This window comes from Octodon degus, unplaced genomic scaffold (genome assembly GCF_000260255.1).
Source record: "Octodon degus isolate 3935 unplaced genomic scaffold, OctDeg1.0 scaffold00039, whole genome shotgun sequence".
NCBI classification, from domain to species: Eukaryota; Metazoa; Chordata; class Mammalia; order Rodentia; family Octodontidae; genus Octodon; species Octodon degus.
The window spans coordinates 10,413,323-10,439,239 of record NW_004524615.1 but is presented as its reverse complement, the minus strand read 5'-3'; the positions used below and the strand labels follow the sequence as shown (position 1 = coordinate 10,439,239).

Here is a 25,917-nt window from a genome sequence, read left to right as displayed (position 1 = left end):
AATTTTACCTATACTTATTATACTTTGTTCATCATTGGGTATCAGGTTTTGAAAAATATTTTCAAATTAATATTTTCCTTTTAAATTATTCTTTTCCTTTTAAAGAATCAAAAAGAATATTACCCATATCAGTCACTAAAATAATGCGCAATGACACAATGTTTTTCTAGTTCTGATGGACAGAACTTTCTTCAAATCAAGGTTTATGAATTAATTTTGATAATTGGTCTAGAAAAAGCACACATTCTAGAGTATGTATGTTCAGGTGAATTAATGTGTGTACATGCATATACTTTTCTGTATGTTAAGTAACCATTGTCTTTTAAGCTAAGTAATACAGTTCCATGCAACAAGAAGGCTATGGACGTCTCTTTCAGAAAGGCCAGTACCTGGATTCTAACTTTATTTCCTGCTGGCTTAAAATCTCTCCTAAGGTATTTGGCTTATCTTCCTTGGTTTTGTCATGTGTACAGTAAGAATAATAGTATTCACTTTGGGTTTGCTGTAAGAAGGAGACATAAAGAATAAAATGTTACTGGTGCTGTGTGCCAGGTGGACATTCGTTGAATGTCCTAAATCTGTAATGGAAAATAAAAAATTAGCATGACCATCTCCATAACAAGAAAGCAAACAAGACAAATGCCTCAGGCATCTTGAAGCATTAGCCACAAAGTGTTTAAGAAGGGAGGTGGACCTATACAATCAATATTTTTGCATCTTTGCAGTGGAATTGAAGTTAGGTCTTTCAAAGCAATTACTTCATTCTTTCCCCACCATTGACAAACAGTAGTGAACAAATCTTACTGCTCTCAAAATGTGGACGTTATCCCTATGCTCTGGCTTTGGAGAACAAAATTGAGGATCATTATTTTGGGTACTTTTCTAAGTTTTCTACCATGCACTGCTTGAACATATCAGGAGCCTTTCACATGGTTAAATGGACTAGAACTCTAAAGCAAGGGCTGTCAGACTATTTTAGCAAGCAAGTAAGTAGAGCTAACAACATCCACCAGCCTACCTAATAAGCAGGCCCATAAGAACCATAAGCCACCTTTGTTTATCTATAGTCCTAGTAATAGAACTAAAAATGATGAGACCATTTCTGGTAGGTTGGGATAAATTAACAATTGTACCTTAAGGTGACTGCAACTAATTTCATAATTTTAAGCAGTTCAGTTTTGATTATGCCAAAATTATAACCTCAAAAAAGAGTCATGAAAATGATGGGCAAAAAAGAAAATGAGAATACAAGAAGAGCATTTTTACTTAATTAACTTGCTTGTGAGTCATGTTCAATTATCAGAGACCATATGTGGTCCCTAGATATTATCTATAATCATAAAGTATATATGACCTATTGATTCATGGGTTTCTTATCAAATAAATCTTTATTAAAAAAGTACTTTGTGTGAGGTGATAGTTCCTAAGGGCTATTCATTTTCAGTGATATGTAGTTCAAGACACCATGAAGAAAATATATTCACATGCTGATTTGTGTGTATTTAATTGCTTTAACCTGAAATAAGCTTAATCAGACAGTTTCCTCCTGTACTTTGTCTGCCCAGAGTGAGAATAAGAAATAGATTCCTTATTGCTTTGCTTCTTTTCTGTATTCTCCTAGAATATCTGCCCAGGAGTCCAATTTAAGAAGCAAGAAGGGATAATGAAGAGCCACCTCTTAATTACACAATCAGTTCACATTTCTTTAGGGAATTCTTTAGTTCGTAGCTGCAATTTTGAAGGAAATCATGCAGCCCAAGAGGAAAAATTCTGTGACTCCAGGGCACTGCTGACTTTCTTCTGTAAAGACCTCAGACCACTAACTCAGGCCAAGTTTTCATAGATGGACAATACAGCAGCCAGTGATTATCTCAAATTTATCTTAAAATCACAACATTCTTTCCTGTATTTGTAAAAGTATAAATTGGAATTGTGTTGGCTGGAAGGGACTGACACATAGAGTAAGTATGTAGATTGTCACCCTGGGGGTGGGTGGCATGGTGGCTGCCTGGCCATTGTCCAGGTCCTTTTACTCCTTTTGCCTTCACTTCTGCTCTACCCTTCCAAAAATATGACCTTTATTGTCCTGCTTATAGACAGCCCCTACCATATGTCCACCTGCCAAAGAAGAAATGGGAAGGAAAATGGGAAGGATTCACGCTGGCTAGATTTGTCTCACTCTCTGGAACACTGAGGCTTCCTGGGAACCTCACGAGGAGGTCGTTTCTAGTTTCTCATGTATTTGTGCTTTATCCTGCAAGTATCTGTTGGTCAGAAAAAGTCTAAGCAATCACATACTCTCTCTGTGGGCCTATTATTACCTCCTTGAAAGCATGCATGCTATCTTTATGTTAAGAAAAGGAAAGGGACATTGGGTAAAAAATGTATAATAGTTGATCCAATTGGTCATGCACAGGTGAATTTCCTAATCAAGAACCATCATCACAGTGTTGCAACGAGATGCACATCAGAGCTTATGAGTTTCACTAGAAAATGTCATTATTTAGAACTGTTTTGCAAAGATCCTGAGGGTATTCTATGTCTGCATTGTTTAACAATGGCCACACGTGTCTGTTGAGCACTTGAAGTGTGACTAAGGAGATGGATAAGTTGATTTCTAAATTTTACTTCACTTTAATATAGTTACATATTCCCTTGAGGAGGCAGCTCCACAGCATTCTTAGTGAGTGCTTTGAAGTGAGCCACATCCTTATACCCACCCCCTTTTGTGAGACAGGCTCTTGCTAATTCAGTTGCCTGGGTTGAATTCAAACTTGTGATGCTCTCAGCTCATCCTCCAGATGTTAGGGTGACAGGTATCTCCATGCCTGGCTTTCTGTATAATCTTCTGAGACAAAACAGAGTCTTGCTGCATTCTTCCCCTACTGGATTTTCTATCTGTTTGACTTTTCTTCCTGCACTCTATTCACAAATCTTGGAAATTCTCACGACTACACAGTCTCTAGGCAGACTCAATCATTTCTAAAGCTTTAAATACCATCTACTTTTGTAAACTCCAACATGTAAATCCTCACAGCCTGGCCCCAGCCTCGGAGGATCAGGCTTTTGTTCCACTGCTTACTTAGCATCACAATTAGTTGTTTTAAGAGTATTTCACACAAGAGATTCAAAACAAAACCTGTTTTCCTTGCTCAGTCTTTCTCTTTGGAAGTTTCCATATTTGATTAATTGCATCATTTATACAGTTTTGATAGCCAAAAAGCAAGTACCTTTTTCTATAACTTAGCATATCCAGCCCAAGAGCCTGTCATACAGGCATTATTTCTGCCAGCAAACTAGAGCTCCCTGAATCCTCTGCATTTCCTCTGCCACCCCCTGCTTGGAGCTGCTGTCATATTTCACTTAGACAGCTGTGATAACCTTCACACATTCTCTAAATCTACATCCTCGCAACACACACTAATCTAGCCCAGTTGCTAAAATGAATTCTCAAATTGTTAATCATGTCACATTCTTGTCTTGCTTAATACCCTCTTTCATTTCCCATTTCCCATTCCCCTTAGAATAAAATTTAAATTCTTTACCAAGAATAAACAGTATACTCTGTGTCTCGTTCCTGAATATTGTTCCAACTATATTATTTATCTCATAATTTTGTTCATTTTTCTCCAGATACGTTGGCCTCTATCGCCTGTACCATGCCCAGCTCTTCCCCATCTCCAGGACTTTTCATTCACTTTCCTAGCCTGTGTTCCTAGAACACTGGCTTACTGGCTCTTTCTCATTCTTGTGGCTTTGCTGAGCCTTTCCATGACCATCTTCACTTGCAGCTTCTCACTGTTGCATATATGAGCATTCTCTTGAAGTCTTCTTTGACTTAAGCGTATTCACTTGTTGTTATTTGTTCCCTCTTGTGTACCTTCAGGCCCTTGAAACAAGAACATTACTATGTTCTTGTTCATTACTATGCCCTAAACTGCCAACGTCATGTGCATATGCAACAGATATTTCTTGATCAACTGACTAAATTATGAAAATGTATAAAGATGAAATTATTGAAAGTTTGTTTTCTAAATTTTTGGTAAGGGACAGTCACATAATGATAAATCAAAGCATTTAAGTACCAATGCATTTTGATGATTTCTGGGCCAGTTGCCAATTAAACTTTGATAAATGAGCTAATAAATGAAAAACAATCTCCTATTTTCTTGCATATAGATTTCATATTAAATGACCTGCTCTGTGGAACCAGCATGAATGACTCATTCTGTCATTCTCAAGGAGTCCTGAATCAAAAGCAGAATGCCTTCTTCTTCCCTAGAGATTGATTGAATGATTCCAGGATGGATGACAATTATTACTAGCCCAGGGCCAGAAACAAAGATGAACACCTGAAAGCTCTGTAGTTCAATGAGGTAGACCCTAGGAGCTCTCTTTTTTATGTTTTTATACCTCAGACTCTACTTCTGAACATGGACAACTTTTTGTTAAAGAGATTTGCACCTTAAGTGGACTTTACTTTTAATAAGACAAGTCAAGAGATAATCAATGTAAAAGCTATTCATTGAGTTAATTGTCGTTAGGGGGCACTAACTCTCTCACTTGGCTTTGCTCTGTGAAAAGGAAAAATAAAACAGTAACTCAAGAACTGTTCATTGCCTTTGAATAACAATCCATGAGTCAAGTGTCCTAGAATTAATGCAGGTCTCTAGGCTTGGATTTGTTCAGAAGAGAGTGAGAAGAATATTCTCATAAAGGTAAACTCAGTCTAGTGTTGGTGTCTTTTGGGACCCACTGGGTCAAAGGGAGGGTGTTTGGCTACATAAAAACTACAGACCTGAATCAACATAAATTCCTACTCTCAAGGAATATAGTTTACGAATGCATTCTGTTGCCAGATGATAGCAAATTTTAAGGCAGAAGGCAAAACAGTTCCCTGGAAAGTGAAAAACAGAACAGTAGAGATCCAAAGAAGTGAAGTTTCTCCCTGAGTGTATTAGAACAATCGTCATAGAGTTGTAATTGCTTTTTCTAAGCTTGGGCAGTGAACTAAGAGTTGAATACATAGGGTGGGAAGACATTCTTAGTTCTCCAAGAGCTGAAGGTCAGAAAAAGAGTAAGCTGTGCGGGGAATAATGAACTGGTTAGTTTGGCTAATGGGAGAAGGGAAAGGTTAAGACAGAATGGTTGCTTGGAGCACTACTTTTAGGAATGCAAACTAACAACCAAGTGAACTCCCTGTTGTGAGCATCAGTGTACGGTAAGGAGGAGAGGCTTTGACTGTGACATGAAGAGAGCTGTGTGGTAGGAAGCTCTGGACAAGAGCACTGGGGAGAGAACTGAGATAGGAGAGACTCTCTGAGTTTATGATGGTGATGTATATGGAAATGTTTTGGGAACTTTAACAGGACGTGACAAGTTTCTCAATTGGGAAAATTGGGGAGATTCAAAAGTTATTCACAATGTGTGACTGGAGGCAGAGTTGTGTCTTCAAAAGAAATGGGAAAATACAGAACAGTAGCTCTTGGAAAGAGCTTGAGAAAATTCAAGGGGAATGTTAACAGAACACAAAGTATGGATTCAAAGGAGCAGAATTTGGGTGAGATTTGAGGCCAAGGATATGGCCTACAATCACTGTGATAATCAGAAATCCTGAGCTGATGAATTTTTTTATAATTCCTCAAAAAATTATATCAAGACAAATGAAGATGGTGAAAGATACACAGTTGGAGGTACCTGTGTTCACTGGATCAGAAAATGGGTAGAAGAATAAAGACAAAGGAAAAGTGTTCAGGAGCAAGGATAGTCCAGTGTTATGAAGACAAGTTGAGTAGATATTTTGAAGGAGATAGTGCTCATTTGTCAAATCTGTACCTCAGATGCTGCAGAATTTGACAAATATAGAAACTTTTAAAAAGTTTGCAAAGTGGATCAGCTTCTAACATGAAATCTGGAGGTGGCGTGACATGCGGGAGGTGGTATGGGCATGGAAAGCAGGAAGCCCAAAGGAAGTTCTGATCCTGTGTGGCTGAACTATATTACTGAAAGCAACAGTATTCTCTCTGGGGCTTAGTTTTCAGACGAGAAAATGGTGCAGGGTGTGGAATAACAAACTCAGAGGAATCTGGAGAGAATAAATTTAATGCATTGCTACATAGAGAAGAAGGTGCTGGAAGCAGCTCTGATCCAGAATTCCGCAAAACTCATCTTCCATTTGCTTTCCATTTACTTGCCGATAGTTGCATGTTATAGAAAACTACTACTTGGATTCATGGGTGCTTATATGAAATTAATCATAACAGTGAATTTCAAACAAGTATTAGTCACGAGTCCCGCCTTACGCAGAGAGGAGTGTCACAGAGCATGTGGAGCAAGGGTTGCTCTTAAAGCGCACACCAGAGAAAATGGTCCTGAGACAGTCAGCGGCTCTGAAGAGGCTACACGAGGGTAGTGCACTCCCTGCGAGATTAGGACTGTGGTGCCCAGGGTTGATTTTGTATCTCCTAGAGCAGAGCAAATGTTCCATTATAATGTCAGAGCAATTAATTGATTCAGAAGAGATCTGGCCACAAGGAAGTGCCTCTCTCAGAAAAAAGAACGAAGCACTGAGAAGCAAAGACTTACAATGGAAAATCATGCAATCTGATTGAATGTGGATGAAAAGCAAGGACATAGAAGTACTACTTGCTGTCTGATTGTCCCAAAGGCCATGTTGTATGTGCACCCAAAGTTAAACCCTTTAGAAAATAGGAACCAATGCTAGGAATAGTAAGAAGAAACAATAGGTCATACATGAGTCCGAGTCTGGATAATAGAGAGACATCGTTACTTCCATGCCTATCAGCTGCTGTTCGTAAGTACAGAGGTACAGTGGGAAAGTGATATGGAGTGCCTTTTGTTTTCCTGAGTAAGCCATAGGAGAGCAATTAACACGTGCTGCAAGCAAGGTGATGTGACTAGCCTGGCAAGTTGGTCTGGATGACTCGGCATGCACAGTGAGGCACAGCCCTCAGACTCCATGCAGACACAAATGTAATTGTAGATGCACTCTGTACTGAAAAACAATGGTATCATTCCATTTTAAATTATTTCTACATTTCTCTCTCTCAAGTTCATCTCCTATGATTCACTGAAATTTACTCGGTTAAGCTAGATATCTGGGGTGATATTCTTTTAAGCAATTGCATGCCAACTTGGCTATGGGTGAAAGCAAAGTGTGTTTGGTAAGAAATGAGACCCTGTGGCCTCTCTGCCTGTGTGGATCACCTACTCATTGCGCTCCCTGCCCATCCCGTCATTGCTTCACAGGTCATGGCACGTGTTCCTGTGGTCGCTGTGTTTGTGAGCGAGGCTGGTTCGGCGAGCTCTGCCAGCATCCGCGGAAATGCAACCTGACAGAGGAGCACAGCAGGAGCCTGTGTGAGTCCGCAGACGGCACACTGTGCTCGGGGAAGGGTGAGTGTCTATGCCGGTGTCTGCACTACATTCATGTTTTGACACATGGTTGCTAGGATGGCAAGTAGCCACATTTTTCCTGAAGGAAACTTTTAGGAAAGAAAGTCACCATGCAGTCTACTTGTACTCAGCCTGAGAGCTGAATATCACCCACAGGAGGGTTGGGATCTAAGATCATGAAATGCCAGAGAGAGCTTTTGTCTCCAAAGACTGCCGCTCAGCTTCTGCATCCGAAGACACTGCATCAGTGTCTGAAAGGAGAATGAGTCATCCAAAGAGCAAAGGCAGTGGAATAGACTCGGTGCTAAAGGAACCCAAGTTAGCAAGTAGCAAGAGGATCATTGTGGAGCTTATCTCTGAAGTAGCACAGCCCAGGGCTGCAGAAAAGTGGCAAAAATTAATGATTTTTGTAACTTCTGAGGCTAAATTGCACAGGTGTGTACGTAAATAAACAAAGGAGAAAGTGTGTGAGAAAGATAGAAAAAAAGCGTAGGGCTCCCATAACTCCAGTAGTATTTTCTTTGACAGGATAAATGTTATTTGTTCTAAGAGTGGCAAGTGATAATAAAGGAAAAATAATAAAAATTTTAAGTATAAATGTTTGCCTTATATTTTGATCCCAACACATGTAAGGGACTCCGCTTGAGATGCCATCACAGCTCAAGAAGGAAGTTTCAGAAATAGGGTGTGCCATGGGTCATGTGCTCCCTCTGTGGTGACTGGCACCTTCCCTGCCACATAAGGACAGACACTGAAAGAGGCTCTGGATGTAACTTCAGCCATCAAAGCAGACAGGTGCTGTGCCCACCTCTGGGGCTGAGAGGAAGGCACTGGACACAAACACCATCTTTTCAATAGATGTCAGGATCCTTGGTTTCGGGACTTCCAGGTTCTAGATTTGGCTTTACAGTGGGGGCAGGTGGGCCATGCCTACAATCTCATGTTGCGACAGCAGGCAAGAGGCACTGAGGTGAATTCAATGACTCGTTTTCCTGTTCATTGTTCCATTAAACTCTCTCAATTTGCAAGTCCCTAATGCGACTTCTTCCAGTTCTCTGCCTGGGCTGCAGCTGCTGGAAATGCATGTTATACATTCAGAATGTGTTGGGAAAATGAAAAGAAAAGAGGAAAAGGAGGTTAAAAGGAGATGACAAGGAAAGGCACTGAGGAGGGCGAGACTGATGGAGCAAAGAAGGAAAGTAGCAGGGATAGAACTAAACTGCAAGGGAGAATGAGGAATTACACTGTATGAATCAGGAGATGTTCTCAGATCAGAGGAGAGCTCAGCATGTACGGAATACTCAGGGTGATGAATTCCTTCAAATTAGGGTTGTGTCCTGAACCATAGTTTCAAAGATAAAGCTGTCAAATTTAAATGCTTGATTTTCTCCTTCTTTGGAATAAGGAGAAGAGCTTTTCACTGACACTCCTCTGAGTGAGGACTCGCACTCTTTAGAGTGCTTAGTTATATGTGTTTGTTTTAAAAGTCAAGCCCTGGTGCACGTGTGTGATCACTTGGCGGCTCCTATCAAGTCTGTAAGTCCTACAGAGGACAGAAGCTACACTTCCCAGTGTAGTGAACAACAATCGGCTTCATACAAAAGGGGTTCTTTTTCAAAGACTAAGCATTCCATTTTCATGCACTAGAGGCCCAGAAATGATCTCATTTTTCAGTTTCTTAAACACAAAATGTAGTTTTAAAAATTCAGTTGATGAAATGTTGACCTAAAGGCATTTTCCTCAAAACCAAAACATTTATCTAGTTAATGTCTTTCCAAATGGTTTGCTTTGGGTAGTGGAAATATACTCAGGAATCAATCAAAGGTTGAAATGCTATTTGACTAAACTATTTGTTTATCCTTTAATGGATAAAGTGATTATAGTCTTTCAATTTGAAAGAGGATATACAAGCTGCACACTTTGATGTCCATGAAGGTGACAGGCATCTGTAGATGCTCAGCAGTTGGTTGCGGGCTCCTTTCTTTCTTACTATTGTGGAGATGTCAGAGCAGGATTATAGGTAAGGAGAGGCTCTGAGACCATGAGCCGGTGGTCCACGTTAGCTACAGAAGTGATGGGGACGTAGCAGTTATTCCTAGTTTCCCTGTGGAGCGTCACTGAATACTACCCTGCGTCTTATGCATACACCATGAGATTTCAGTGCTGCAGTGGAAAAGAGCAAACTGCTTCAAATCATTTCACCAGAGCTATGTATTTCTGATGCACTCCATAGATGTGTCTGGATTCTATAAAAATTTCTCTTGAATTTGTAAATGAAGACCCCGTCCCTGTGCAGAAGACACTGTGATTATCAGAAAGATGTCCACAGCTTCGTCTGTCTGACTCTGGACCTGGGAGAGGGGACTTGCAGTCACCAGAGCACTGCAGCCTGCAGCCCACAGCCATGCAAACGAGTCTAAACCGCGCACTTGCCACGAACTGTGAACAAAGCTGTCACCTCAGGAGACGATGGAGAAATAGCATTTTATTTCTTTACAAATTTATAGCCAAGACAACAAATCACTCCATAGAAAAATTTAAAACAAGATACATTGTTGTGACCTTCATAACAGATGGAGTCATTAGTACAATTGTGAAAACTGCCTGCTGGGATGTTGGTTTGCAGCATTTTTTCAGGCTTGATGGATGAAAAAGAAAGGCCAACGTTAGTAATGAGATGGGTTAACTGACAAAGGTGCCTTGCCCTTAGATGCAAATTGCTTTTGTAAATAACCAAGAAAGACAAGCTCAGTGCCCAGATCATCTCTAAGTGTATCTACCTTTGCAGAATACGTGATATAATTCATGTTATATTTTTATTCTATTTCTTTAGCTGGGGATTTATTTATTTGAGTCCATAATGACATGGTAACATTTTACCTTAATGACTTAAGCCTAGGTCCACATCTTACAGTCTCACTGCTGTGTGACAATGGCTATAAATACACATCATGAAATGTCTCTGGAAGCCCTCCCAAAGCTGGCGTTGGGCCCCCTGTTATCCAGTTAGTCCAGGGTCCACCCACCTACCCACCTGGCTCTCAGTCACCCACCTGGCTTTCTCACATCCAAGAAATAAGAGAATGGATAAAAGTTATGCTTCACAAAACCAGCCTCGTCTCAGGGTTCCACATCCTCCCCATCTCAGTCAGGCTTGCCCATCCAACTTGCAGCAGCAAGCAGTTCAGTTTGGAAAGCATAGGAAAGATTCTGCTGTGAATGACATCACAAGTCAATCGTTTGGTTGAAAGGTAGACAAATCAGACTGAAATCTGAAGTTAAATGAGGCTTACTGCCTGTCTGGTTCTAGGCATTGCTCTAATTATTTGTTCCTCCATTCTCATCTTTGTAGGCAGAAATTGGCTTCTTTTCCCTTCTTAAATTCTAAGGATACTGTGAAGACACATGAGAAAATATGACTGATTCCCCAAGGATGGAAGCTAGCAAAAAGCACAGAGAGATAGGAACACTCTTAAGGGCTCACCTGATATTGGGGAAGAAAACAAATGGGTTTATGGTGCTGTGGTGAAGAACTGACCACCCTAGAGTCTCTGATAAAATGGGCCAGCTGTTACCTGTGGTGGACTGGGTCTGTGGTCCAGTGAGTCCCAGCCAGCTGAGCTGAACAATTGCTCACCTTGGGTAGTCATTCAGCCTATGCCTATCGGGTAGCATCTTCTCCCTACAGTTGACACCTTCTGGAGAGAGACAACTGATCTCCTTGTTAGTTAATGATGAGAACAGCCAAAGCTAAAGAAGTTGCCATAATAGATCCTACTGGCTACTGATGCTGTGTTATTATTGCATGCTATGCTATTCCTAGTTATGCAAGCAGTAGAAGAATTCCTACCTCTAAGATGCTTTGGACATTGACAAATAAGAAAGAACACACAGCTGGAAGAATGCTGAGAAAAGCTACTGCTTCATGGCACATACAAAATCAATCCTTTTTAAAAATTCTAAGTGCTTTGTAACTAGTAGACTTTTGGTACTGGAATTTGCTCGTCAAATACTCTATTGATATATCCATACGAACCTTGACTGAGCTAACCAGTTTTAGAAAATACTTTTCTATAGCCTGAAGCTGAGAAGTCTAGAAGCATGGGAAGTAAGGAGAGTTTTTTTATGGCCAGTGGATAAACTTAAAGAAAAATCGTAGTTTTAGAAGCAACTAAAAGGAGTACAATTCTTTCATTCATGGAAACAACACTAAGTACTGATCTTTTTGCAGAAATTTCTCTTACAATCAATGTAATGTTTTATGTTTTCCTTGTTGGAAGATATATCACTAACCATTTGTAAATCAGTATTGAGCATCTCCATGCTCAGAAATATGAAATAAAATTCTTTAAAATTGGAACATATAAATTTCCAACATAAGAATACATTGTATTCAGATGACATGGAGAGAGAGCCATTGGCTTTGCAGGTCCTGAACAGCTAGCAGGCTCCTAACCACCCATCAGAACTGAAAGATGCCAACAGTCTTCCTGAGAGCCTGCAAATCCACCCAGTTTCTGAAGAAAACGAGCCAAAACTCAAAGAAATGGTGCTGTGGTTAAGCAAGAAATTAAAAAGAAGTGCAAGAACAATTCTCATAATGACTTAAATCTGACTCTTCCCACAAGTTGGCATAAGGAATGGTACAAGTTTACTTAGACCACTGAAGATTTCTTCACCCATTATGTGTATACCAGCTTCCATGTTGTGAGCTACTACATAGGACACCCTGCTTGGGATGCTTCAATCTGAGCCACTTCATGATATGTGTGTTGTGTGTCTTCCATTCCATAATCTTTCTACTCAGGTTGTTAATAACTTTTATGCTTCAACAAAAAGACTCATGATTGATTCTTGCCTCACCCTGCTAATATAATTTGAATTTACGTAAGTTTGGAATTTTGTTAAATATATAACAATGCTGTTACTACTACATCATCTCAAAGTGATTTTTGTTTGACCTGAAACACTTAGCATTAACCATCTTTTAGTAATAAGAAAGCGCCATTAGAGAGAAGAGCCAACCTAAGAAAATGGAAGGAATTTCTTTTTTATTTTAAAGTTCTCTTTCTTGCTGTACTGGGAAGAGTCTTACCATGTGAAGATTTCTTTTTAGCATGTCATAAAAGCTATTTAGAAGAAGAGAACTTTCTTTCTTTTGACACACCACTCAATTCATCATACTTTATTTAAAATATAACATTGATACAATTATTTCTTAGTAACTAAGTATGTTAATCATCAAACAGCAAATTTTAAAAATTAGGAAGTTGGTTAAAAAAGAGGGGGAGCAGGTGAAATGGTGGGATAAATGGCTGAGCTTAGAGCTTCATAAAGTATGAACATTGAACGGGGGAGATTAGTTATCCTTAACTGTGATAGAGAACGCTGAAGACATCCTAAGAACATTACAGACATTTTGTTATCCACTCCTATACATTTGTTAAGGTATGCCTGTGTCAAAAATCATGTAAACAAAAATCCAAAATTATGAGCTAATTCAGTAGTTATTTTAATTATAAGATGCATCTTTGTTTAATAGAATATACTACTAGAAGAACAGGCACTTTAAAAACATGACTCAATTCATGAAATGAAACCTAAGAGAGGGGAAGAAATCATCTATTTTTTGCACACCTTTTTGAGAGACTGTCTGTCGGAATCAGCCATATTCTGTTCTTGTTGACATTTCAACCAGCCTGGGCCACAGAACATTTGCTCAAGGCTAATTGCAACTGTCTCGATCCATAATAAAGGCTTTGCCGGATGACCTTTATGGTTTACAGTAAGTAAAGCTCCCCTGTGAGAAATGAGCTATTCAGTACACTTTTACCTTTGGAAGATAGGTTATTAGAAGCCTATTGTCTGTGTGTCAATGATATTCTAGTCTAGATGGAAACCTTTAGTTACGCGATGATGCTGAGCAAAGCTCTTGTGATTTCAGGTTCTTGTCACTGTGGAAAGTGCATTTGTTCTGCAGAAGAGTGGTACATTTCGGGGGAATTCTGTGACTGCGATGACAGGGACTGCGACAAGCATGATGGCCTCACTTGCACAGGTGTCGTACTGCAGTATTCTGATTGCTCTGTGCCCTAAGCTTCGGTCGAGCCAAATGACACCCGGCACATGGTGATTTCGGTGACCAGACAGGGCAGGTTCCATAGAACCAAGGGCCAGCTGCTAATAGGAAGCAACTGTGAAAAAGGAAATAAACATTTGTGAATATGCACTGCCAGAAAAGATTAAATTACGTAATTGTTGGGCAATCTCTACAAGGTAACCTAGCGTCCAAAGGGATACATAGGAATTTATGTGTTGAATAGAAGTCTCTTAAGAATTACTTTACTTTTAGTGTGGCATAGCAGATGGACTATTATTTTAAACAGGATGCAAGTGCCAATAGTGTGTATAGTGGGTTGTTTTCAGGCAACAGCAAATGTGTTGGGGGAGGAGTTGACATATTGAAAGGTTCACCTCTGCATTAATCAGTGCTATTTTATTTTGCTATGTCTTAATAATTTCTTATAAAATACATTTGCTTAAACAAGTTTCAGAGAAAATGAAGTCATAGATTTTTCTCTTTTCATTTCTAGCTGTAGCTAACAATGAGTATGTGTATGGCACTAAATTAGATATTCATTATCACTCTTACATAGGGCTTCTAGTTGTCCACCTGGCCTGCCTCATATTATCTCAGCTTTATGGTTTTTCAGTATTTATGTCTAAATCAGGTACAACTTGATCTCAAAGGATTGGAGCATTGTTACCCAGTTGGAGCAAGATAAGATAGTTATTACTTGATTCATAGAGTATGGCTCCAAATTGTTTGAATTTCATTGTTTGAAAGATCAGTTTTTCTCGAGCTTCTTAATAAAAGGCAATAATAAAGTCATCATACGATAAACTCTAGAGAGGGTGAGTGAAATGATTTTCCTTATGAACCCTTAGAGTTTATAATAGCATATTTTATCTTGGTGTATTTCGACCATAAGAATGATTCTTATATGTATTTTATTGCAGGGAATGGAATATGTAACTGTGGAAACTGTGAATGCTGGGATGGATGGAATGGAAATGCATGTGAAATCTGGCTTGGCACAGAATATCCTTAATAATTCCATGGGACAGAATGGGATTCTTATCTTCTTAGAACACTAGAACATATAAATACAAAAGAAACCGTGTATAACCCACATTAGGACTGATTGAATAGACTATTGTATGTTTTTTTCTATTTCTGACTTTCTGAATGAAAACTGGGTACCCATTTAAGATGAGTTCAGAAGACTCTGATACAAATAACACTAGAAAGAACTGTTCCTTCATAATTAATACTAGAGGTTCCTAGTGGGGGCAGTTTTGCACATAGAACACATTCAGCCATGTCTACAGACAGTGGCCATTGTCATATTGGGTGGGTGGGTATCTGATTGGTAGAGGTCAATGATGGTGCTAAACACTCTGCAGTGCTAAGAATGCACTGGAACCAAGAATTTCCTGGCTCCAAATACCCCATAGCACTGAAGTCGAAAAGCCTGAATTGCAGTATTTATAAAGCCATATTGCCACATGAGAATGGTCATGTTAGAATCTAAGGAAAAGAACCATTCTCATGTAAATCCATCAAGCAGATTTTCCTAGACTTTCTTATCACTCAATATCTCCAAGAGGAGACAATGAAGAGAAACACACAAAGGTTAGGGAGTCAACAAATTATGAGTGTGTCCAAAGGAAAAATCTTGTTCATGTAGCAGCTGAGTCATTGTCTATCTGGCTTTAAACTCACAAAAGAAGTTTCTTTTAAGATAAAGGAAGAAATTATGAAAAATGTACAATTTAACTTTTCAAATAAATAATGATGTAAGTTGTTCATACTCTGTGTCAATATATGTTTACCTATTGAAAAGTAACAATAATAATGAACTATTATTCAAGGATATTCGTCTTTAGGTTCCTAAGCTGTCACACTTTTTGAAATGGGGCAGTGATTACATGTGCAAGAAATATTTCTTTCACTATTTAATGTGGCCTTATAAAAAAGACAATATTTAGCTAGAAATATGATGAACCTGAAATATGTGTCAATTTCCCTTAAAAGAGTTATTTTTCTAAGGAAAAGTAGAGTCTTGCAAAGAAGCCAAAATAGCATGTGTAATAAAATGGCATCTATTCCAAAAGCCCAGAAAGGGACCAAAAAAAGGTAAACAGGGCTTAAATAGAAATTACAAATATTCATTCAGTGATAGAAAAAAATGTTTATTTTCTTAATGGTGGAACTTTGTTCTGTGTGGAAAATCACATTGAACTATGAAAATGTACAATTATTGGGACTTTCCTTACATATATACAGTTAGGTCTACTTATGTACATTAGTTTAGGCAACTCTAAATAATTTAGAGCTAAAAAGCCCACTTTTTTCCTGAATGTGAATTATTTTATAAAGTCCTAAAATGGTGTAGTAAAATCATTTCAGTGTTATTTTAAGATGAAAAAATTGACTTGGAAATATTATATTTATGATTTACATATTCTAGGATTATGGCTTGGAATTTATAAGCCAAATCATCAGAAACAAGGAAAATATGTGCCCACTGTTACTTAAAAACATAATATTGGAAAATATCTCAGAGAAAAATTAACTGGTGCTGATTTGTATAGTACTAACAATAGTCTCATAACTTGATATATTTTTTAAAATTCTCTCCATCCTGAGATCAGGGAGTTAGACTACATTAGATTTATCTGTATTACTGAGAATGTTCACTCATGCACCAGCTTGGTAAAATGAGGGACATGTGTATAGTCAGGAAACAATAAAGATCACTGATTCCTCTTTTCTATATAAATGCTTGAAGCCTCAAGCTAACCTACTATAATCGCTTAATAGCAAATTTGATGGTCTATTTGATGGGTACAGTACTGGGACCCATTGCATGATTCAGCCATCATACAACAAATGAATCTTCACTCTTCCTGACTGTAGTCCTCATGCTTCTGTAAATAACTGAATAGTAAAGATCAGACTTTGTGAGTCCCATTGACGCTAGAGCAAACTCTTTGGTTGATTTCACTGAATATTTTTTAAAAATACAAAATACAGTAAACAGCAGTGCATCCAGACACCCAGTCCTTATGAAGACAGACAGAGGGCTGGGGGTGGCCCAGAGCTGAGTGCTGTTTCTTAAACTTTGCTCCGCTGGAATTACCCATAATTCCTTGTAGCTCATCACCTAACCTCAGTTGTTTCTTGTTTTGTGACAGTCTTTCTATGCCATTCTCCCTCGTCATTACTAGCAGCAACAACAAAAGTATTCTTTTTTAAAATATTTTCATTTTTAAAATGTCCTCTGCATTGCTGTATACTAAGAAAAAGACTATATGTTGTAGAAGTTATTATACCATAAAATTCAAAATGTGATTTGTCCACATTTTTGATCAAAGATGAAAATATGTACAATTAATCATGTTGTAGGAATGAATTAAAACTTACAGAGCAAAACCTGAGCTATAACGTAAGTCATATGGTACCTGAACATTATTGAATCTTTGTTTTTCTATAAAAACAGAAATATTTTGTTTTCACTTCTTTCTGCCTACTTTGGTAATGTGTGTGTGTGTGTGTGTGTGTGTGTGTGTGTGTTTAACTGTAGCAAAGCCAACATTAATATACCTATAAAGAAGTGATGATTTTAAAATTTTTATATGCGGAAAACATAATTATGTGTAAAATTATACCAAATGTGTGAATTTGTTGACTTTTGATTTCATTACTAAGTTAGTCTCTACTCTAGAAAAAGGACACATTTGTAATTAGTGGAGGTGGGAGTCTTATTGTGGTTTTGGGAAATTGTGGTGAGGTTCATGTCAGTGGGGAAGGAGCCACAAAATTCGCTGATGTTGCTTGCACTAAAGCTACTTGTTTGGCAAGCTCTCACTGAGGAAAACCTCCACAGGACTTCACCTAAAGTCCCAAATTAAAGGCTCATTGTACCTGCCTTTCTGGGACTACTGAGCTTACCTAAAATCTAGAGCAGTGGTGCTAAAGTTTCCAAATGTGTGTTGCGGCAGGCTGTGTGCTGTCATCAAAAGCTCTAGGAGGTCCACAATCCCTGGGCTGGACTGTACTGAGAGCAATTATTTTTCCACCACAACTCTGACACAGTCTCTGCCGTAAGACATTAGAAACAGACTACATGATAACCAAGAAAGAAAAAAAAAAAACTGTAAATAATTAAACCTTGGTTTGAGGACTCAACAATCAAAACTTTGAACCACTACTCTATTCCAGAGTTAACAAACTCATGACACCTTGTAACCTAGCAAACCTGAGCTATGGAATATATTTCATTCCAAAGTAACACTATTCACATTGTTGACTTAAGTACGCCTGAATTTTGCAAAACAAGTAAGCCTTTAGATTAATTTTCTCTTCTTTCTAAAATAAGTTGAAAATAATTTTTATTTTTTACCTCCTCCTAATCTGAATATGAGTTAATCCTCCTCTCTCTCTCCTCTCTATCTCCTCTCTCTCTCTCTCTCTCTCTCTCTCTCTCTCTCTCTCTCTCTCTCTGTTATCCAACATTAATTACCTCTGTAATATTAGGAAGGAAACTATAAATGAAGTAATACATGTGTAACTGAACAAATTTTTTTCTTTTATGATTTTTGTTAAGAAAACTAAGCCTGCTACTATCATCTTGATACATTGATTGTTGCAGCATGTCAACCATTAATAAAACAAGTAGGCAATGTGATATAGAACTCCTATGACTTGTCATGCACTCAACAATTAGAAGCACTAGAACAGGAGTCCTTTGGGCCCAGTGTGTATCCAAACCACCCCTTCCCCAAAACAATAAAAACTCACAAATATTTAGAGCAAGAATCTCTAAATTCATAATGAAATGATGCTATCTTCTGCTTTACTGTACATAGCATGGACCACTTGCACGTCTTCTATAATTTTTTTCAAGGAGGGTGGTAGCAAATTTTAGAAAGTGGACTTATTATAAAATGGTGTCACTTAAAATATAAAAAGTTAACATTTTTGAGTATTGTTGGGGGTGGGCAGAGCACTCAGCTACCATAACGATCAGTAGGCATAACCCTCCCATACCAGATATGCATGCAGAAAGAATGGGCTATTAGAGAGACTTGATACAATGGACATAATATGTACATAGAGATACAAAACACATGGTCTATAAATACAAACAAATTCCATCAGATTTACTATATAGAACATCAAGAATGACAGATTGCACTGAATAACAGCAAACTTAATTTCTGAAAGAAAAAAATGATGAAGTCTTATCCTGGAAGAGTAGTAAGAGAGGTATCATCAAAGAGCTAAAATTTTCTTTGGCATGGTTAAGGGGGAGATGGAGTTTACCAACTTATTTACATGACATTTCTCTATATATGTGGGTGATGCAATGTCATTTTGTTACATAAAGTTGTTTGATGTTTATTCATATGCCTTCATATAAATAGTTTATTCAGTATGTTGTATTTGGAATACAACAAATGATAGTAAACACAGAAACTGTACAATGCAGACAAATGCATCATATGTAAATTGAGTGATACATACCAACAGTTCTTGATACACAAGTTCCTACTACATGCAGTTCGTCAGTGCTGTCCTCTTGCCATGCAACAGGTGAGATCAGACACGGAGTAAATGATCTAACTAAATTACAAGTAACAAGGAACCCTCTGCAATATGTCTAAACATGTATTAGAAGAAAGTACTCTGACATCCACTCATAGTGATAAATGCCCTTATAGAACACCCATTAAAAAACAAAGGTGAACATTTACATAAATCTCAGTCATTTACAAAAATAAATCTTATCTTAATTTTAACCAAGAAACAGGCTTGCAAGAGATAAAGAAACCACAAGTAGGCTGATTATCAAAAACATATAGTCAGGGGTGTGTGTGTGTGTGTGTGTGTGTGTATAGTGATGTGTTTACAAGCCCATCTAATTGGAAATATAAAGCATTCATAGTTCGCCACATATTATGAGATATATGTCTTTCCTAAATAATTGCTTAATGGATTTCATTTAGTACATTTTTAACTTATCCTGTTAAAAATAATAGGTTTTAAAATGGTATAACACCAAATCCAGGATGATCAAAAGAATAATCTTGCTGCATTTGTAGTTTAACATTATTGACAAATCTACTGAAATGTTAGCTAAAATTTTATTTATTAAAATGGAATCCAATATGAAAATGAAATAAGCATGAACATTGAATTTATACTGAATGTTTAATCAGCGAAGCAGACCAAAATTTTTCAATGCTGGGCAAGGGCTGCCATGGATATTCATGAAAGCAGTGACAAAATAATTTCCCAGTAAACACAGCGCAGATGGGGGCAAATGGCAACCGGGTTATCCTTCCACCTGGAAGTCATAAGAGGCCGTACATTGAGCTCACAGACTTTTTTTTTGCTGTAAATGAGGTTCAGTTGGTCTCAGTGAACTCTTTTGAGAAGAAAGCATTAGATTTTATTAAGAGTACACAGAGTTAAATATATTTCCAAACAGTTGAATATTAAACATTGTGAAGCTCATTATCCCCAATGTTGAACATTTTGCATGGACTCTAAACTGGGTAGCCAACTATTTCTGCTGCACGTCGGTACAGGTCTTCCCGAAGCACAGAATTTAGCAGTAGTCAATCAAAAAGGAAACTAAGAAAGCAAAATGAAAGCAAATAAACCATGGCCCCCAAACCTGATATTTGAGTGTGTCAGTTTGCCTTTAATTTTATGGAGGTTAACTCTGAGATCATGGAAAATCACCTCTAACCCAGCCAGGTGGCAACTGGTGGCCCAGGAGGCAGAGCTAGAGGTTTGTACTGGGGAGGTCCATGGTACCGGACTCAGCATGCTGAGCTCAAAAGTAAAAATATTTTTTCCTAATAGGTCCTGTTTAAAAACTTCTCATTAAACACAAGAAATATTAAAGTCTAATTTATACCTAACGTTTGCATTGCTGCTGCAGAAAAGAACTCAACAGCCGCCTTGCCCATGCGGGGTATGAGAGGAACGCAGCCCCAAACAGGATGGCATTCGTTGGGTTCATTAAAAACAGGAAGGAGTTGATTGGAAATGGATTTAGGTAGCGCAATTCATTGGAGGTTGTAATGATCGACCCCTCCCCCTTTTCCCCATAATGAAGATTAACAGATGAAAATGAACCTTAATCAGGCCTACAAGGCCTACAGAATTCTTTGGACCCACTTTCTCAAAAAACAGTGGGTCTCGCTCGCTGGGCAAGGCAAATGTTACCATTACCAGTAAGCTTGTGATATGTAGAAAACACACACACGTACACACACGCGCGCGCACACACACACACACACACACACACACTAGAGGGCATGTCAAACACATATGCAGAGCTTTCCATGGATGGTGTTTGACCCTCATCCCATCCAGCCAATGCCAACTTAGGGAGCGCAGTATCTGCTACCGGATAGAGAATATATGCATGTTTAATCAGTAATGTGAGCCAGAGACAACATTTTTAATCTTTAGAGATGCAATTTGTAATAACAGGTGTAGAAGGCTTCCTGATTCCCTGATTGCTCTCCGAACTAAGCCAACTGCAATATCTCAGATTTAGAGGAACACGATCCCTGCAAAAGGTCACAGACAGTGGAGCGAGCAGCCCTGTAAAAATGAGGAGAGAAATCCATAATAGCACAGTTTTACAGCTTCTAACTAGAAATTACTCAATATTATTGGTGTGCTACAAAATCGAACTTAAACACATGGATTTTGCTGAAACAGGACTCAAAAAGGATTATGGGTAGCTGTCAGCAGGCAAGGAATCGAGTACTTGTGAAGTATGTCATTCACATGAAGTGTCACAGTCACAGAAAAGATAGTAAAAAGGCATTCCATATCTGGCAGGGCATTCCATGGTCTGAGTTTAGCTGGTTGTCCAGGTGTCTTCTTGTGTGGGGGGCCACAGGTTGAGATTTATCCATTTGCAACAAAGAAGTTCTGGGATAGCAAAGGGAAAGCATTCGCGTGCTTCCCGCCTGCTCCTCAGCCCTGGGAGAGGAATGTCTGGGAAGGATAAATTGCTCAACTGTGCTCAGGACGAGAAAGTCACACCACCTGTGAGGGTCTGGCTATGTGGTCTTGCTCTTGTTGACAGGTTTGCCTCCATTCATTATTGCCGACGCACTTGTGCTTTTACTTGGCGTCACCCCAGTTTTCGGGACCGTTTCGCCGACATCATGCAAGGATGGTTCTCGGTACATGGCAACTGACGGGAAGAGAGGAGGAGGAAAAGGAAACATTGCCTGGTTACATGCAAGAATGGCCCAGCTGTGCATGCAAAGGAACTCAGTAGGCTGCCCATGTTTCTCCTCTTCCCCCATGAAAATAATCCCGTGTGTGTGTGTGTGTGTGTGTGTGTGTATGTGTTCACTCTCAGATTCTCTAGATTATGTACTCAAATATGAGCATTGTTCACATGAACACACACACACACACACACACACACACACACACCCCAACCATTTAAAGAAAAAATCTTCTGGTTCCCTTTCCACTACACACTGATTCAACACTTCAACTTCTTATTTCAATTCTTTTTGAATTGAAGTATTTACACCCTAGATCATTAAATTATTTTCCTCCCAAGTGGCTCAAAAGCAACGTAATCACTCTAGTGTCAGCTTCAAAGCAGTAACAAAGAACTTCCTTTCCTTAAGCCAGGGCCTTCCAGAGATGATTGTTTTGATTTCATTTCCCATACTCTTGGAAAGGGAACCTTAAACAACTTTAGGCGACTGTGGATCCTTTACATTTTTTATGCCTCATTTTCTGTTATATTATTAAAACTCTAATAATAGAGACATCATTCAGGGCAGAAGTGGAGAATGGCAAGACAGCGACAGAGAATAATGCCTGAGAGAACTGTCGGAATAATGACTAGGGACAAAATCACATGGTTCATGAGACAGTCTAGAAAATGAATTCAGAGCCCTGGGAAAGGCTTTGGAGTCTGTGATAGACTGGAAGAACTAGTGGAGTTAGAGCCCTCTATCATCAGAAGCACAAGTAAATAAGCTACCTTCCTGCTTTTTAGGCTGAAAAGATTTAAGGTTAGCTATGAAGAGCCCTTATGCTGAGTTAGGATAACAGCTTTACGGGTCGTCCATGTGCATGGAGGCAGGCTTTTGGTTTTTACATCAATGCATCAGGTGAATTTTCAGCAGCTTTCAGATGAAAAATGCAAATGGACATTGGGCTATATTAAATGCCTTGGTAAATTAATAGAAGGAACTAATCTGCATCCTTGAAATATATCCACTTTCTTACCCCCATGACTAAATTAGGAAGTAACAGCGTCAAATTATCAATACACCAAGGCCTAGAAGGTGGACAGGAGCCTGACTGAAGTTCAGGTAGGAAAGTGTCATTGGTAGGTTGGGAAGCAAGTACAACTATGGCAACCCATTGGGATCAGTCAGAACTTGAAGTGGAAAGAATGAGATTAAGTTTAGATATCATGAGCTCCTTAAATGAAAATAGAGGTTTTCAAACTAGGAGTGAAAATGCCATCCCAACTTCTAACCTGTTTTTAACTTTAATAAGATAAATATTTACCATCATAACCATATAAAAAGGCCTTTCAGAGTATCTGCTTCAAAAAATACAAGGAGTCTGGAGATCGATGTGCCAATATGGAGTATCCCCAGCCAGAACAGGTTTTGTCTTGTTGTGACCTTGAAAGGGGCCATCTCTAGCACTTACGTGAGTTCCTGGTGGGGCCTGAGATTTTAGTTTTTGTAGTACAGAAAGGTGGCTTTGGTGACCTCAAGGACTTTGACCCTAGTGCGCTTTTCTTTTCTTTGCTGCTGTTTTCAATTCTTTAAATAAGACTTTTGAATAGCCTCAAAATCAATGTTTATGGACCTCAACAAACATTACATAGATAAAAGTAAGTGACCCTTCTGGCAGAGTTTAGTGAGAAAGGCACAGATTTTTCTAATTAACTGACAGAAGTTTTTATCCTGTTCCTTTGGATATGATCACACTAAATGTGAAAGCTCCATTGTTTACAAAACATGCAGATAATTTTTTTATTTATGGATTTGGAAGAAGATATATAATGTCCATAGGATCTTTAATGGTAAAGTTACTATCCCTTTGTTTTTTAAAATTATAATAACTCACAAATATATAATTATTTGTACCCTAATTATAAAAATGGGTGCTTTGAATTTCATATGCAAAATTTATTTTTAATATACTTGTACATTAATGATACATTGTTATAACATTACATATATAAAGTTTTTTTCAGTTAATGAGTTAAAATTACCTTGAAGTTGAAGTGGTTGTGGCGAATGGGAACAAGTATCCCAATGCATGTCATTAGTAGTACAAACACACACATGTACTTTTTATCTCTCTCTCTCTCTCACACACACACACACATACACACACACACTTACATACTCACACACAGTTTCACCCACACACTCACCCACACTCACACACACACACAAAGTGCTTGAAGACCACACTGTTTCCTCCCTCCCTTCTTCCTTCATTTCCTTGTGGTTTGAACCCAGGGCCTCACCCATGCTAATCAACACTGAGCTACAATTTTAGACTCAGAAAGCGTAAGTGAACAATTTTAAGTTCACATTTGTACAAGCATCATCTGGATCAAGCTAAAGGATATTTGGAGCACAGAGAATTCAGCACAGGAAATTCAACTCTATGAAGGTCCCCTTTAGCCAGGGAAGACTTAGGAATGTGAAAACTAAAAGGGATGACAAGTCTGACAAGGATACTGCATGCAAACACTCACCTTCCAATGGCTTGGGTAGAAAATGAGCTGCTGGTTTGGTTTTCTTTACTCTGTTCCCCTTCATAGCTTGCCCTTCCTTATTTAATCCCAAAAACCAGGCTCTTCCAGATTCCTGTTGTCTGTACAGCATGGAGGAGTAGATTACATAATAGTTTTCAAAAACAGACTCTTTGAACTTGCATTCAGGGGTAAAAAGTTCCTGTTGAGAGAACAGAAAAGAAAGTTAGTGGAAAGAACTGAATTTCCACAGTGATTTCTACTCAATCTTGGAAATTCACCCAACATAGGGAGAAAACAGAATTGCGGCAGCAATGGCTAGATATACTTCTTCTGAAGAAAACATTTGTGTATTTACTTTTTTCAAAATAAAAAGAATTAAGAAGACTCTGTTATGTCAGGAATACATGTACTCAAAATACGGATACCCTTTAATAAAATAAATAGAAAACATAAGCAACCTGAATCCTTTTACTAAAACTAAAGTTCAACCAGTTTATAAACAGACAAAGAACATTAAAGTCCCATCCTATATTCACAATAAAGTCAACAAAAAACAAAATATAAGCGTCAGGTATTTTGTAGTCTACATAATTTATGTATTAGGAATAATCAGGTAATACTCTGAACAGTTGCCACTTGTTATTCTAATCAATGTCATTGTAGGCTGGTACATTTTTCCTATAAAACACTCAATTGAAATTCCAAAACAAAACCATGACAATGAACAGGTGCACAATTTAGCCACAAGAGATTTTGCTGTGTGGCCAGCTGAGGCCAGAGGTCACGTTAGCTAATCGCAGTGGAGTGAGTTGATAGCAATTACTGAAACTAATTCTGTGCCATTGAGACCCATCATGATGCTAGAAAGGAAGTATCAAGAGCTGGAGTGAAAGAAAACCACCCAAAGTCTTGAGGAAGAGTGAAGTGTGTTAAGTACCAAAAGGCTCAGCCAGGATCCTCACTGATTGATATGCAGCAAAAAGCTTACTAATTTTGCATTATTATTAATATCAGAAATAGTCATAGATAATGATATGTAGTTCATAAAAATTAGTATTTTGGAATGAATAATAATGAATATGATGATTAATGTATATATAAAATGTATAAAGTTACAATCTACATATATTTTGATGGATGCTTATTAAATGTAATTTAAAGACTGAATTTCCTAATGCACACCATGGAAGGCAGTCAAGCAGCTTTTGTCACTGTTTTAAATAAACTTAACACTGGGCTATTCCTTATGTACATGAAACACAGACATAAAACACCTTTATTTGAATTGATCCTTTCTAATAAAATCACTATATTAAGCACAGATTTTTATTTTACCTCAATATATTTTGCCATTGTAGGAAATAAATTTTGGGTTTTTTTTAATGTTATACATAGATTCAGAAAAAATATTTAGGATCTCAGGATAAAAGTATCTAAGGTGAATTTACAATAACTGTAGTAAAGAATGTGCCATAATTGCACATAGTAAATTTCTTTTAGTGTTTCCCATAGAGTCATTAATCCAATGATGTTTCTAGCAAAATGTAATTTATGTGCTTCATGACTAATTTACTGAAAGCAAATAGCTTTCCAAGTGGGATGAATTTTTTATTTATTTTTATTTATTTTCTTTTATTTTAGGGAA

At 38.1% G+C, this 25,917-nt stretch overlaps 2 protein-coding genes across 4 annotated transcripts in view; one reads left to right on the top strand and one right to left on the bottom strand.

Annotated features, from left to right (window-relative positions):
- Itgbl1 (integrin subunit beta like 1) overlaps window positions 1-15,237 on the top strand; it is a 240,908-nt gene extending 225,671 nt beyond the window's left edge. For both annotated transcript variants that reach the window (XM_004631180.2, XM_023715199.1), the window contains 3 exons: window positions 7,270-7,416; window positions 13,361-13,474; window positions 14,437-15,237. In XM_004631180.2, coding sequence (XP_004631237.1) covers window positions 7,270-7,416; window positions 13,361-13,474; window positions 14,437-14,528 — 353 coding nt within the window. In that variant the 3' untranslated portion in view covers window positions 14,529-15,237. The remainder of the gene's footprint in view (window positions 1-7,269; window positions 7,417-13,360; window positions 13,475-14,436) is intronic.
- A 5,652-nt stretch (window positions 15,238-20,889) lies between these two features.
- Window positions 20,890-25,917, bottom strand: part of Fgf14 (fibroblast growth factor 14) — a 694,358-nt gene continuing 689,330 nt past the window's right edge. The window contains exons 4-5 of one of the 2 annotated variants that reach the window (XM_004631178.2): window positions 24,273-24,471; window positions 20,890-21,710 (exon numbers count right to left, since the gene is read on the bottom strand). In XM_004631178.2, the coding sequence (XP_004631235.1) occupies window positions 21,574-21,710; window positions 24,273-24,471 (336 nt within the window). In that variant the 3' untranslated portion in view covers window positions 20,890-21,573. The remainder of the gene's footprint in view (window positions 21,711-24,272; window positions 24,472-25,917) is intronic. The other variant, XM_023715202.1, reaches the window with a different exon arrangement.